The 15,069-nt window shown below is 42.7% G+C and overlaps 1 protein-coding gene across 3 annotated transcripts in view; it reads right to left on the bottom strand.

Annotated features, from left to right (window-relative positions):
* CA10 (carbonic anhydrase 10) overlaps positions 1 to 14,178 on the bottom strand; it is a 550,279-nt gene extending 536,101 nt beyond the window's left edge. The window contains exons 1-2 of one of the 3 annotated variants that reach the window (XM_023204534.2): positions 14,087 to 14,178; positions 11,884 to 12,525 (exon numbers count right to left, since the gene is read on the bottom strand). In XM_023204534.2, the coding sequence (XP_023060302.1) occupies positions 11,884 to 11,944 (61 nt within the window). In that variant the 5' untranslated portion in view covers positions 11,945 to 12,525; positions 14,087 to 14,178. Of the gene's footprint in view, positions 1 to 11,883; positions 12,526 to 13,435; positions 13,965 to 14,086 lie in introns of those variants that run through there. The other 2 variants (XM_023204532.2, XM_023204535.2) reach the window with 2 other exon arrangements.
* Positions 14,179 to 15,069: the final 891 nt, after the last annotated feature.

Genomic DNA, 15,069 nt, shown 5'->3' with positions numbered 1-15,069 from the left:
GTTTAAAATTCTAGACCTAGAAAAGGTATTTCTTTATTCTTAACTACGGTTTCCTGTCTCTGATCTAACTTGTTATGCAAAACAACATCTTGAATCCCATAGCTATTTAGGTTTGTTTAATAGATTTTGAGGTAAACCATTGCTGAAAGGATCTTTGAAAGATTAGTCACTATTCTACATACTTGCTTACTCTCTCAAGGAATTCAAGCACATTACTAGAGCCTCATAAACAGGTTATACTTTACTTTCGGATATAATACAGTAAAACGATAAGGAACTTCATACTGTTTGACCCAATAATCACAATATTGAGATTATTTTTAAAAAATAACTCAATAAATATCTACTTGGATAAAAACAAATGCCAAAAAATGTCATAAACTAGAAACAACATATATGCTTAAAAACAAGGGAAAAGTTTAATATAAATAATGCTATTTTAGATGAATAAACTACTCCGGAAATATAAGAAAAAATGCATATTAAAGTAGCAGATACTAGCTAATTGTTCACAAACCATTTTCCCTTTGCTCCTAGCTACAAGGCTAGCCTACAACTCTCCAACTGCTTTAAAATAAGATGTTAATGGGTGCAGCACATCAACATGGTACATGTATACATATGTAACAAACCTGCATGTTGTGCACATGTACCTTAGAACTTAAAGTATAATCAAATAAATAAATAAGATGTGACTGGTTGGGCACTTTGGCTCACGCCTGTAATCCCAGCACTTTGGGAGGCAAAGGCAGGAGGATCACTTGAGGTTGGGAGTTCGAGACCAGTCTGACCAACATGGTGAAACCCCATGGGAAAAAAATAAAAGTAAAAATAAGGTGTGGCAATGTGACTGACCAGAAAGGATGCCCACAGCTTTCCTTCTTGGCCCACAAAAACCCTTCCCGTGGTCTTCCTCTACACCTTTTTTCCCCATCTGATGATATTGATGCCAGGAAAACTTTGGAAACCATAGGAGGTAGCAGAGCCCCCATCAGCCTTGAGATTCCCAAGTCACTACTAATGACATAATTTTTTTTCTTGTATCTCTTTCCTCTCACCAAGCACCTACATGCCCACACACATACATTGACATCTATTGGACAATTAATGCAAATAAGAAGTAAGCCTCCATTGTGTTATGTTACTGAGACTGCAGAGTGTATGTGTCAGGGTTCAGGATATCCTGAACTGACACAACTAGGAAGCAACATGGGAAAATATTTAAGATACAAAGTTTCTTTTTAAAGTACAAATTGGAAAAGTCACTGTTTCAAAATTTAGTAAACAAAAATTTGGTCTATGGGGAATAATTTTTTTCCTAAATTTTTTTTCTAATATTGTATCATATTTGGCATAAAATACACTCATTGATTCCTGGCTTCACTCACATCTGTGACACTAAAACACTTTGCATATACAGTCCCTGTCTTGCAAGGAGCACTGGTCAAGAAAGAACATCTCAATTGAATACATGATTGGCCTAAACAACCAAGGCATAAACACAACTCTCATTCATTAAGTTGTTCAACTTGTCTTGCTTTGGATGTGGCACATTATATGCCTTTACCTGGCTTAGTCAAGCTCTAATTTCAGCAGTTCTGAAAGCAGATTTAAAAAAAAAAAAAAAAAAAAAAGCCTGCACTAACTTATACAGTTAAAATAGCACGTGGCTCTCATTCAGCCAATAAAACTCAGTGCTAAAACAAAACTAAAACTAAAAAGCCACAAAGACCTATATTACAGTGGAAAAACAGGAATGAAACTTGTTACAGAAATAAAACATAATGACTTCACTACTTTGTATTCCACTCTACAGGGTTTTGAGTCACTATAACTTAGAGCCAGTATCAATATGGTGCATTATAAGACTTAGACATCAAGTGACATATTTCTATTCACACCCAGGTCATACAATAGAAACTTGATACTCACCAATGTCTCACTTTAAAATCCCCAAACATCCACTGAGAAATTAACAATAGGGCCCCTTTTTTTTCTATAACCCCTTTTTGTTTTTCTCTGTAATTAAGATTACAAGCAAACAACAACATTATCCAATTGACCATTTCCTCACAGTTGTAAAGATTAACCAGGTGATTACAGGGTGAATTCACAGCCAAGGACAGCAAATCCACTCCGTTCTTTCAATTCCTTGGCTGCCAGCTCTTGTCTGGTAAGAACTAGTCAACTACACCACAATTCTGTTACAAAAGGCCAGAGGGGAAGTAATGTTTTCTGTCACAAGACTGAAAACACCATAGAGACCACAGTAATTTCCTGTATTGCTCTGCATCAAGACTAAAAAGTGGGGTAGGCTATTCTCCCTCAAGCACTCTAGTTCAACACTAACTAGGGAACAGTGAGCTTTCTAAAGTGTTGTTTCCTCCCAAGTAGGAACTTGGTAAGAAATATCATACATGTTCTAAGCAATCTCCTCAAGAAGGAACAGAGATGACATGGAGAAAAGAATGACAGTGTGTTCACCGATCTTTAATTGTCCTAGTTCAAACCTTTGGTATGGTGTCATAAATACAAAAAGAGCCAAAATACATTTTAAACAACTATAAGTGCCCCAAATAAGGATGATTTGTCAAATGGAAATATGAGTCAGAGCAGGGACTAGAAAACTATCAAACGTGTTGCTCATTGGGAAGGTTCCCATTCTCTGTGACTCTGCACACTCAAAAACCTACATGTAGTAGAAGCAAGACAACAGCTGAAAGAGGTGTCTTCTTCATCTCCCCTCCCTCATGGCCTCAGATCTTGTCCCCCAGTCTCCCCTGAATGTGGAAAAGCCACTCTCAATCGCTCCTTGTTATTCATTTATGTATTAATTCAGTCATTCATTATTGAGCATTTTCTAAATGCCAGGCACTGGGTTGGGTAATGGGAAAAAACACACACACATTTGTGTGTCACTACATACACATTCTATAGGGCAAAGACCATTGCTGTTTTGTTTGCCACATTGTATCTTATGCCTGGCCCAGTGCCCACCTCATAGGAGGCATTCGTTAGCATTTGTGGAATAAATTAACAAACATATTAAACACGGGGAAAAAAATCTTCCATATCTATTACTTTACTGTTTATTTCAAGAATCCTCTGAGGTATTTATTATTATTCTAACCTTGTGTTGGAGGACAGGCCTATGCTCCCTCAATAACTGCAGCTATCAGAATTGTTTTCCTTGAGGGTAAAAGGTAGCTAGCTCTGTGTGTAGTGAGAGAGAGGGGAGCGGAAAGAGAATATGTTGACACATCCTTCAGTAAATGTGTTTATTCCAACTCTGGCATTGCTGCCAAATGTGTTGCAAAGCCAGCAAGACTTGGCTCTGGAAAACTCACCTGAAAGTCACAGGCCTCATTTCCTACTGACAGCCCCTTCAGCCACCAGGCATGAAGTATTGGACAAAGCTAAAGATTAATTCTTCATTTACTGTGAGGAAAGTACCACCTCTCCCAGATCAGCAGGCAAAGATATTTGTATGCTGTCTCCTTCATAACCATTGATAATCTCTCCACTGCCATCCTGATGGCCCCCTAATGCAAATGTAATCAAACCCCACACTGGCTACCCCGTTACCAGCCCAATCTTGCTAATAAACAGCAATTGTGGCTTTGTTATAAAAGTGATCCTAGATCATTTCTCACCACCCAAACCTTCCCACCCCAACCCCTCACTGCTGGAAATCCTTTAAAGTTCTGTTTAAGGTTACATGAATTAAAAACTGTAAAGAAGTTACAGAAAACCTTCACTAATCAATGAGTAAGATGATAATAGACATACTGTAAAATTCACGATCAGTCAGTAGGGTCCTGGCTTTTTTTTCCCTAGGCTGTAAATATATGGCAATAAACTAAGTAAAGAGATGATATAAACTCTGTAATCTATATCTGGGTTACTCCAAAGCTTCTGGGAAGCCATCTGGAACCAGGGACAACACTGGAAAATGATCAGTGTTCTGGGCCAAGTGGAGCATAGCTGGACAAGAGCCAAAGCTTTAATACTGACTGGTCTCTTCCTAATGAAGGATGCAAACTGCATACTTCCTTGGGCCTTTAAAAGATGCCTTCCTTGCACAGAGGGGCACTAGGTGATTCTTACTCACAATATTATATGCAAGGGATTACTGTTATTGAAATTATATACCTTATATACTCTTCCATTTCCACCTCATCCATTACACTACACTCTTTAGTTGTGGCTATGTTGACTTTTTGACCGTCCCCTGAATTAATCATGTCCTATGTCCTATCTAATCTCCCTTCCTTTGCAAATGCTGTTTCATATGTTCATCCATCTCTCATCACATCCCTCTTGGTTAATTAGCCAAAATCTTCCACGACAACTCTTTAACATCCTTGGAGACTCACCCTAAGCATCCTCTACTAACACTACTTACTCTCCTTCTCTACCCCTCCTACTTTCAGGATGAGTCAGATGTCCCTGCTCTCTTCTCCTCAAACACTTTCTATACCTCCTTTTATTACAATGCCTATCACATTCTGCTGTGACTACCAATATTTAAAAAATCAGTCTCTTACTAGATGAAGAATTTTTGGAGGAAAAGGTCACTGTCTTACTTATTCTGGTTGGATTCTGAATACCTGATGTATAGTGTGCCCTCAATAAATGTTGAATGATTAAGTGGACAAAGAAAACCATTTCAATTTAGGTCTCTACACTCATTCTATACTAACTGAACCATAGAGTGGGTAAAATGTATATATCATTTAGTTAACCAGGGGTATATTCTGTTAAGTGAATATGTACTCTATTGGAAATAAGAGTTGAACAGAATGTAATAAGATAAAACTGCTACACAATGCTTTGTAGTGCTTCAAGCATCTGTTTTATGTCAAATAGTGTATCTATTGCTTAGCCCACAATTAATCTTCATGACACCAATGCATGTACAGATGATTCATTTCTCTTAGTCTTCATCTAATGCTAAAGACATTGTTATTATTCTTCAAGTACAAAATTGAAGACATTTGTATTTGCTTAACCTGAAAATACCAAATCTCAAAGATCAGGATAAATGAGGGCCACAGGAGATTTATAAAAAATGAATTTTTAAAAAAGTCTATCACTTAGAATGTCCCATAATGGCCTAATTGATCTATCAGGCCAGGATTTTTAAAATGGGTTTTGTGATCAAAAATAAATGTTGACAGGAAAAGAAGACAAGGAGTTGAGTTTCTAAGTAATATCTTATTACAATCAAAGTAAAAATATTAAGTTGCACACAAATCCGATTATGTTATTTTCCTTAGCTCCCCATTAGCTAGCTCCTCATAAGTAAAAGGTAAGGTCTAAGCTTCTTATTGTGGCTTACAATCTCCTTCACACTGGCCTAAGGTTATTTTTGTAACCCCTGTATCCAGTCATTTATTCCAACCCATCTACTCCTTATCCCCAATCCACCATACTTTGATATTTTGTTTTTTAAATGCCTTCTTGTCTATGAACATACTATTCTTGCCACATGATATGTCTTCTTTCTCCATGTTCTGTTGAAATCTCGTGTATTCTTCTAGGTCTAGCTCATATGTTTTCTATAAATCTTTTCCCTTCCCCACTTGTATCTACCCACAACAGAGTTAATTGCTCTTCCTTTATACTTCTATTATACTTTATACACACTTCTATTCTACAGCATGTACTCTCTTGTTAAATACTAAGGACCAAGTATTGTTCATTTCTGTGATTCCAGTGCCTGGCATACAGTTTGCTGTCGATACATTTTTGTTGAACATAGAATAAATGATTAAATAATTAATTGGCATTTAGAAAAACTGATCCAAAGTGTCAGCAAGTATTATTATTGATGTCAATGATGATGATGATGATTTTATGGGAGCAACTTCAATTTACTGAATGATTAATACGTGTCAGGCAGTATGGCAGATTCTTTTGTACATTTTCTATACCTCACATTTTACAGATGAGGACTTAAGGCACACAGAACTTAAATTACTTATCCAAGACCACACAGATTCAAAGAGTGAATCCCAAAGTTAGAATTCACATGTCTGCCTATCTGGGCTCTAAAACCCAGGCTTGCTCTCATATGATGTGTATACATTGGCTAATGGCTACTGTATTCCAGATACCACATTAGCCATTTCACAAATGGTGTTTTGTTATCCTTATAATTACCTTGTAGGAACAACAACCTTGAGAGGTAAGTATCTGTTTTACAGATGAGCAAGCTGAGACCCTACCTCCAGTCCCCTCCAGTTCACCCCCTACACAAGAACTCCAACTCAACTGTCTACAAGCTCAAACAGGCTACAAACTCTGTAAAGTACAGTGCTAGTTGTAGACATGTAACAGAAATTTAAAATCCAAAGAAATGTTAGAATTTCAAACGAATTTTAACCAAGAATCCATTGAATTGATGCAAAGATCCATAATAAAAAAACAAAAGTCACAAAGCGAATAACCATATTAGGATACTTCATATTCTCTCAATTCAATAGCTCCCTACGTGGACTCATCCCAACTTTCCAGTATCTCCCAAAGTGAATCTTTTGTTTCAGCTGGGACATTCTTTAGTGTACATCCTCTTGTTTCTATTCCTCCTTTTTGATGGTGAGGTCCCCTCTGTCTCTTTCATCAAAATCTCCAAAATCAATCTAATATACTCCTTTTCTTTCATGTCTAGACTTCTCCCTTCTATACAATTTATGCCAATTATTAAACAATTAGATATTATTCTTATTCCTTTATATCACAATGCATTTTAGCATTACAACTTTGCGTTTATAATATTATCTTAACAAATAAACATTACTCATACTATATTATATCATTCTAAACTGTGTGTATGTATCTCAACTTTGCTTCTATAACTGTATCTTAAGTATGGATCATATATAGTGTAAAGCATATATAGTGTAAAACAGATGCTTTACACTTGCATAATGCAAAACATGTTTATTCAAGAATAACTCTCTGAAGTTTCCCTCAGCAATGCTTTGAAATAGGCAAAGCAAATATAATTTTTATTTTATGGATGAGGACTGAGATTCTGAGAGGTCAAGAAAACTGCCCAAAGTTATAAAGGTAATGAAGGTGGAGTTGTATTGAAGGAAAAGTCTTCTGATTTCCATGCTCTTTCTATAATGACTTGGTATCTTACACATTTATGATACTTGGATCTCTTTTTGACCTAACCCTTAGGCCCAAGTATATAATGCTTAATTAAGGTGATAAATTGAGATGTTAGTTACTGACTTGGACTAGTAATCAAACCCCTCTCCCCAGCCAAGGGACTGGCAGTCCACATTGACATTTATTTTTGCCCTTGAGATTTTATATAACTCCAAAAGACTTTCTTGACTCACTATCTGGAGAGTTTTATCTATGATGGTGGTTGTCTGTCAGTAACTGGGCTATATGACATCACATGGGAAACTGGATTTAAAGAAGCCACATTGCTAAGGAGATCGTCAGATAAGTAGTCATTGTAAGGGTGGGACTTTTTATTGGGGGACATTCTATTTTGAGCCATATTGAAAGCATATGTAGTTTGCCATTTTTGAGGCACTTTAAAGTTGGGTCTATACTGCATTATAATATGCAATGGAAAGAAAAATTCTGTGAATCCCCTGGGTAATAAGTACTACACGGTTTCCAGGTAGTTTAGTAAACTTTCCAAGCCTCAACTCCATATTGGACTCACAGGGATAAAGGGGGTTACGCTCATGACTCTGCACCAAAGCTTAATGCTACCAGTCTCATTTGTATGGGAAGGAAAATTAAGAGACTTTTCAAAATTGTTTAGCCAAGGCTTCCTGGAAAATAAGATTTGTGCTCAGTGTTATAGATGTGCTTGCTGATCATGGTTTTCTTTTTGCTTTTAAACAAGTTGATATGGAAAAAGGTAAAAGCTCTACTCCACCATGAACCAAGCCTATACAATGTCAGATTTGTAGGAAATAGTGACATTATTGCATGCTTACTATGTGACAGAAACTGCGCTGTGTGAAAATCATTAGATACAATATCTCATTTAGTTGACAGAACAAACATGTGGTATGTGTACTATTATCTCTTTTCTACACATAAGAAAACTGAAGTTATGCCATTTTAATGTTAAGATTAGGAAAACAATGTAGGAAATATTCCTTGCTTGTAGAGATTGCTGATCCTAAGATGCTAGAGGAATTTGGGTAATAGCCTCATCTGTTTGATTGACAGGGTAATGTACAACTCAAATGCTACCTTAATTCTAGCTCTAAACTGTAATCATCTTAAAGTTTTACTACCAAATTCTCTAAGACTTACGTTCATTTAACCCAATTTATTCTTTCAGAGACATCAATATAAAAAAGCATTAAATAAAAATGTTTGAAAGGATTCTTGAACCAGAACATAAATGATATACTGAATTTTGACTCAGGTAGACCTGGATGTGAAACCTCTAGGCTGAAGCTCTGTGCGCTTTGGTTGCTATATCTATAAGATTGTCCCACAAATTCTAAGAATACATGAATTAAATATGTGCAATAGATGTAAAATGTGTGAAAATGCCACATAATTCAAATGGTTATTGATGTTATTATTATGAATAAACTGACAAAGAAGTAAAGTTACATAAGAAGGAAGTAGGATGCATTGTATAAACTAAATTAGGCAGCTCTTGTCTGACCAGGAAATTCTCTCCTCATGCTGCTAAGCATACATTCTTGCTGATCTGAGCTGCGTTGGTAGGAAGGGAATGGTGCTCTTGCAGTACACAGAAAAATCATTCTGGTCCTCTCTCTTTAACTCTCTGATCTCTTCATACACCCTGGATGCCTTACATTTTCAGCAAAGTGAGATCTGAGTTTAATGGAAAGCCAGAAGAACTCCCAAATCATGCCCTTTAGCCTAGCTGTGTTGCATTAAGTAGCCAAAGCTGATGTGATCTTGCAAATAAAAGACATACATGCTACTGACCCAGCATCTAGCTAAGCCTGGCCTAACAGTCCCATTTTCCAATAGTTTCATCAAAACCAAATTATTAGTGCAGAACCATCAGACATGCCAAGCCCAGGTGTCTGTACTTTAAGCAATATATCCAAATAGGCCCATGGAGAAATTTGGGGGTGGGTTAGAGGAAGTGTTGGAACCTTTGGTTAACAAAACACTAAACTACAAAGCACCAGTGTGTTCCTGAAAGCAAATGCCACCAAATGAAATTCAGTCAATATATATTCCATACGACAAAGCTACTACCAACATTTTCCTTCTGTAAAGTGTTTAGACTGCAGACTTCTACTAGCCTTTTCCAGCCTGGTGTTTCTCAGTAATGGAGACAACTCTATCAATGCTTCAAGTATCAATGTCTGGTAACTCTGTAAGGATTAGCACCCATTTAGTGGTCAGGAAAATTCATTCCAAGATGCTAAAGAGGTGCTTTGTTTTTAATTTTTTAAATTTAAGATTTAGTAGATTCTATGATCACAGGGTTATGTTCCTTTCAGTAGAGCTCAGTCATGAGTAAATTAAAACTGCAAATCATGGAGACAGAAAAGAAAGATCCACTAAACTCTCTCAAAGCCACAATTATTCAACCTTAGTGCATTGCATTTCCTATACATCCTAAGGCTGCCAGATGGAAAAAGAATGGAGCCTGAGTCTCCCAAACTGTAGCAATTGTGAGTCATAATCATATTACTAATAATAATTCTCACATACATGGGCATTATTAAATGAGTGGCTCTGCTTACAGGAGGATGAGGCCACACTGACCATGGAGAAGAAATTGCCTTTTAAAGTTGTTTATGGATGTGTAAAATAAAGAGTATATGATGTTGCATCCCTGCCTAAATGTCTTCATAAAGTGCAAATTAATGCAGATCCTAACTAGGCATTTGGAACGCTAACCTAGTTTTCTGTGTTTAGCTAATAGCTAGCGATTTTGCCTACACTTTTATCCTCTCATTACATAGCAATAATGATTATTTAGTAAATACATGTGAAAGGCCATGTACTCCATAGCACTCCTCCTGGGTTGGAAATAACCCCCCTCCTAATGCTTCCATTTGAATAATTTAGTTGCTGATACACCAAATCAAATATAGCTGTGACAGGTATCCCACTAATGCTTTTTTTGGAGGCTAAGATCAGACCCTTTCTCAGCCTGTTCCCCTCGGTGATTGCCTGACCAAACTCAGGGTAAGGGCTGGGGACAAAGAGGATGCTGGAGGAAATCCAGAGCCTTATATGTTAACCTTTTATAAATCTTAAAGGTACTCAGATGGCTTGTCTGATTTGAAAATTATTAATGATACTGGGGAGAAGTAAGGAAGGGCTATTTTATAACTAGTCAAATATTCTGGAACAAGAGAGAGAGTTTGAAATAGACATGTAGAAGAAAAAGATGTAAAATATGGCCTTGTGAGATGCCACCCAGTTCATATCTGGACATACGACTGATACAAACCTTTACAAGTCACTTGAGAATTTTTACTCCTAGATGCAGAACGGAATAATAGAAGTCCCACTAGAGGAGTTGGGGTGACCCCAGGGCACATTTTCTTGTCTGCCAGGTACACAACACATCTCACTGATGTATCACAGAGACAGATTTCTTAATAGGATAGCCAAGTCCCACACAGAATGGTTTCGGATAACAGAGTCCCATTCCTTCCCTATGAGAAAATTGGAAGTAAGACTGGGATTTGGAACCGAGTCCAGGGTAAGGGCAGAACTAGGGTTGTTTTCTATCAAGAATCAGGTCTGGCTTAAGGGGAGGGGATTGACAGGGTTGAAGGAAGAGGCAGGAAACATGTCTCTCCACCCCAATGCTGCTTAAATGTGGCTGCTCAAAGGGGCAATATCCTGCTCTCCTCTTCTGATGACTTCATGGGAAGTTGGCCGAGTCCCCAGTTCTGCAGAAGGAATGCAGGCAGAAGGGAGCACTACAAATGGGCTTTTCCTCGGGTGCTCAAGTGGCAGGTGTGAAGGGAAATGGGGTGGGTGCCTTCAATGGGAGGAGCCACTGAACTGGGGAATACTGCTGGTCCAGGGGCTTTCCCCTTTCCCTCCCAGCTTCCTCCCATCCCCAATTCCCTGCACCAACAAAGACACTGCTCAAAAACCAGAAACCGTCCTAACACACTCAGGCACAGGTGTCCACAAGCCCTACCTCCTTCACCTCAACACCCTGAAATCCCGTTTGCTCTTAAAAGCACAGACAGGCCCAAGTAGACTGAGAGGTCTGAGCCAGAACATCCTTGCTACTGGGAATTAAAAAACACCATGATGTATTTGTGACACTGTAGCGCTTTAAAAAGAAAATTGAGGGGTAGAGGAGGGTGTGCCAGCAGGTTTCAAAGCATCGCAATCAGTCCTGATGTGTTTGGGGAAGGCATGGAGGACATATCTGATCCCTGCTGGTACTCTCCAGTCCTGCATCCTCCCGCAGTCTCTTGAAAGTATTTAGATACCCGGGCAGGGCCCCGCGTCCATTTTGCCAGCCAGGAACCACCCAGTTTGGGAACTTTGAAAGCCAGGGGATGGGGGTGGTGGTTGCCAAGGCTCGGATTTCGGCGCCAGAGTTCTCAGCCAGGAAAGCAGTTGAAAATCAACACCCATCTGCCTCTTCTTTCTCATCCCCCACCACTTTTTCCTTCACCCTTCCAGGACTGCACACAGATCCTAACCACGCTCCCCGTCCCCCCACATCCCCCCACATCCCCCCCCACACACATTCAGACACCCTTGGGCTGAGAAGGATTTTGATTCTGAGGGCGGCAAACCCGCAGAACTGAAAGGGTCTCGCCACCCCCCTCTCCGCCCCGCGGCTACATACAATAAAACCCCATACACCCCAAACATCACAACATAACCCAAATCAGCCAATGACTTCGGCGCGTCCCGTACCTGATATGCAGACGATGAAATTGGCTTGAAGAAGAAAAAGCACCTCCCAGACTATTTCCATCCTCTGATTCTCATTCCAAGTGCATCACTCGACGGGAAAACAGGGGGGCAGGGGGGAGCCCGACACGGCACACACACATACACACGCGCACACACTTCCGAGCGAGTGCACACTCGCACTCCCACCCGACAGCCGGCCAGGGACAGTCACCCCCAAGATCAATATCGCAGTTTGAATTGTTCCGGCAAATCTCCCCTCGGGCTCGACGGATGTGCGCCCCAGATGTGCTGACACATGTCCGATGCCTCGCTGCCTCGGAGGTCTCCCCGCTCGCGTGTCTCTTCTCTTCGCACCAGCAGCGGAAACCGCACTAGCCGCGGCGGCGGCGGCGGCAGCGGCAGCCACCTGAAGCCACCAACACTGGGCTCTTCCAGCAAAAACGAGACCCCGATTCGCCTGGCACCCCAAGAAGACATAGACGATAGCCCCCCGCCGGGCCGCGCCGTGCAATTCCGGGCTCCCGGGAGCGCGTAGCTCGCTGGCTAAGCCCAGGCAGTCCGCGGCAAGTTGCCCTCGAAGTCCGCCCCCCTCACCGGGGCATGGTCGGAGGGTGGCTGCTGCGCTCCGGGGCCGTTCTTCTCCTGCTTCCGGGGGGCGGGGAAGGAGCAGACACAGCAGACACACAGAGAAAGAGAGGCAGGGATTATTGCCCGAAACCGCCAGCCGCCGGCAGCCTCCGCCGACCCTCCCTACTCCACAAGTCCGCGCGCAGCCTGCCGCCTCTCAGCCGGGTTCCGGCCGTGCGTCCAGGGCGCCAAGGGGAAGGGCTGGGCCCCGGGGACTGGGGCGCGGTGGGGGCCCACGGACTCTCCAGGTCGCGCGCGCGCTTCCTGCTTCTTTGCTATTTTCCTGGACTCCCCAGAACCCCCAGTTGCCTGGCTTCCATCGCCCGCAACTAGCGCCGCTGCCGAGATTTTCCGCAATGCAACTGCAGGGGTCGTTATTTCCTCGCCTACGGATCCCGACGCTTCCCAACTCAAAGAGGAGGAGGGCAGGTGGGGGCGGGAGGAGGAGGAGGAGAAGGAGGCTCGGCCAGGTGAGCGTCCCCGCCGCCGCCGGGAGTCCCAGCGTCAGCTCCGCAGCCCGGCATCCGGGGGCGGAGGCAGGAGGCCCGGGCGGGGAGGTGCGGCTGAGCTCGGCCATGAGGAGGAGGAGGAGGCTGGGTGTTACAGCTTCAGGCCACCTTGGCCGCCGCCTCGGCCCCAGTCCCTGGCAGCCGCCTCCGCACTCCGCACCGCCCTGGCTGCCCCTGTTACCCTCCAGGATTTTCGAGTTTCTCTTGTTAAAAAGAACTTCGTGCTGCGGGTTCGGCGCGGGAGACCCAGGCAGGACTCATCCTGGGAGTGCTGTGCTGTGCTCTCCCTCCGCTGCGAAATATTGGAGATTTTTTTTTTTTTTTTTGCATAATTCATTGCCTGCCCTCTCCATTTCGTCCCTCTCATGCCCCCCACCCCTTCCCCCTTTCCGCTCCAGTGCCAGAACACTACTTACCCCAGAGTTCTTTTCTCTGCAGGTTCCTAGACCAGGTGCAACTCTTGCCTGCAAGTCCCTGCCTCCCTCCTCCCTAAAGGGGGGAACACCGCCTTTCCAAGTCCGGGTGCCAGCAGCAGCAGCTGCCAACTGCGCCTTCGCCCAACTCCAGGAGGATTCGGGACTATTGGAAACCCGAGCTTTAGAGGAACGGAGTTCCCTTCTTGTCTTTCTTTTATTCTGCTTTTCTTTAGGGAAGCTCTAGTGCTTTGGAGGCTTTTGCTGGGCTCCAGGATACTTTCCGCCAACGACACTCAGCAGCTTCCACTGAAGGAGATTTCCCCACCAAACCCGCGCGCGCGCACACACGCACACCCAGCGCGCGGCGCTCCAGGGCCCCAGGGAAAGGTAGGGGCGGCGCGAGCACCACCCGCCCACCCAGGCCGAGGCCAGGGGCAGCCGGTCCGCAGAAGGTCTCTTGGGGAGGCGGGCTGTCTATAGCCTAGGAAAGACTTGGACCCGGTTGCAGTGTGGATGCGGGAGAATTGAAGAAAACCCTGTGCGCAGGACTGTTTGCCTAGGAGGGCTGGGAAGGAAAGGGGAAAGACAAAATCTTAACAGATTTGTTCGCTTCCATCGCTGCAGTGGTGGTTTGCGAAAGCTCAAACCTACCTCTTTGGGGTTACTGACGAAGAGGAGGGAGGGTAGAGGGAATCCCTGGGAAGATCCAGGATTTCTCGGCGCGCTTGTCCCGATTGGGAACTAGTGACGTTAGGAGATTTTGCACAAACGCGGATGAACACACACATAACAAACATAAACACACACATACCCCGCGGGGATTTTTTATCCACTTTTAATTTTTGATGTTTAGAAGCTATTTCCGTATAAACCTCGGTCGAAGAACTGCACAAAGGGTAGATAAGTGGAGATGGAGGAGGGGAAGGAAAGGGTGCCGTTCATCCGCACAGAGTCAATCTAGTGAATCTTCCTGTGTTGATCCCAGCCCCCAGACTGTGCGGCATCCGAGGGTGCGGAGTGGGGGCTAAAGGAGTTACATTACAGTGCTCCCAGGATTCTTGAAGGGACTCCAACTGCCCAGGAGTCTGCTGGGTCTTTTTGCTGAGTGGCGGGGAGAAGACGGAGGAACAAGAGAGAGCGCACAGCAGATCAGCAGCTTTCTGAGCTGTCTGGGCTGGGCGGCTGCGGGAGCCAGAGCTACGCAGTCCCACCGACTCTAGGGATTCGAAAAAGGAACCGCCGGCAGACCTGTCTACCCTTAAAGAAGGAGATGTGGCCGTGAGATCTGTTCTGTGAAACAAAGGCCAAGGACTCTAGGTGGTCAACACATTAAAAATCTAGGCCCAGATGAAATAAATCCAGCATTCCTATGTAGAGAGCTTCCAGGCTCAGCAGGGAAAAGAATGAAACTTCAGAACATTAAAAGAATTCCGGACAGTGAGAATTAGCCCATTTGGGAAACATATGGGGGCGTTTGTCTCTGTGCCTTGAAAGTAGACTGCATGAAGAATGAAGAACTATTAGTAATTATTATTGTTTTTTCTTTCTTTCCTTTTTTTTTGTTTTTTGTTTTTTTTGTTTTTTTTTGGAGAGCCGGAGAAAAAAAGTAGTCTGACAAAGGTGAGCAGATTCCA

Source organism: Piliocolobus tephrosceles, chromosome 16 (genome assembly GCF_002776525.5).
Source record: "Piliocolobus tephrosceles isolate RC106 chromosome 16, ASM277652v3, whole genome shotgun sequence".
Classification (NCBI taxonomy): domain Eukaryota; kingdom Metazoa; phylum Chordata; class Mammalia; order Primates; family Cercopithecidae; genus Piliocolobus; species Piliocolobus tephrosceles.
Note: the sequence above shows the minus strand (reverse complement) of the source record. Positions and strands in the feature narration are given on the sequence as shown.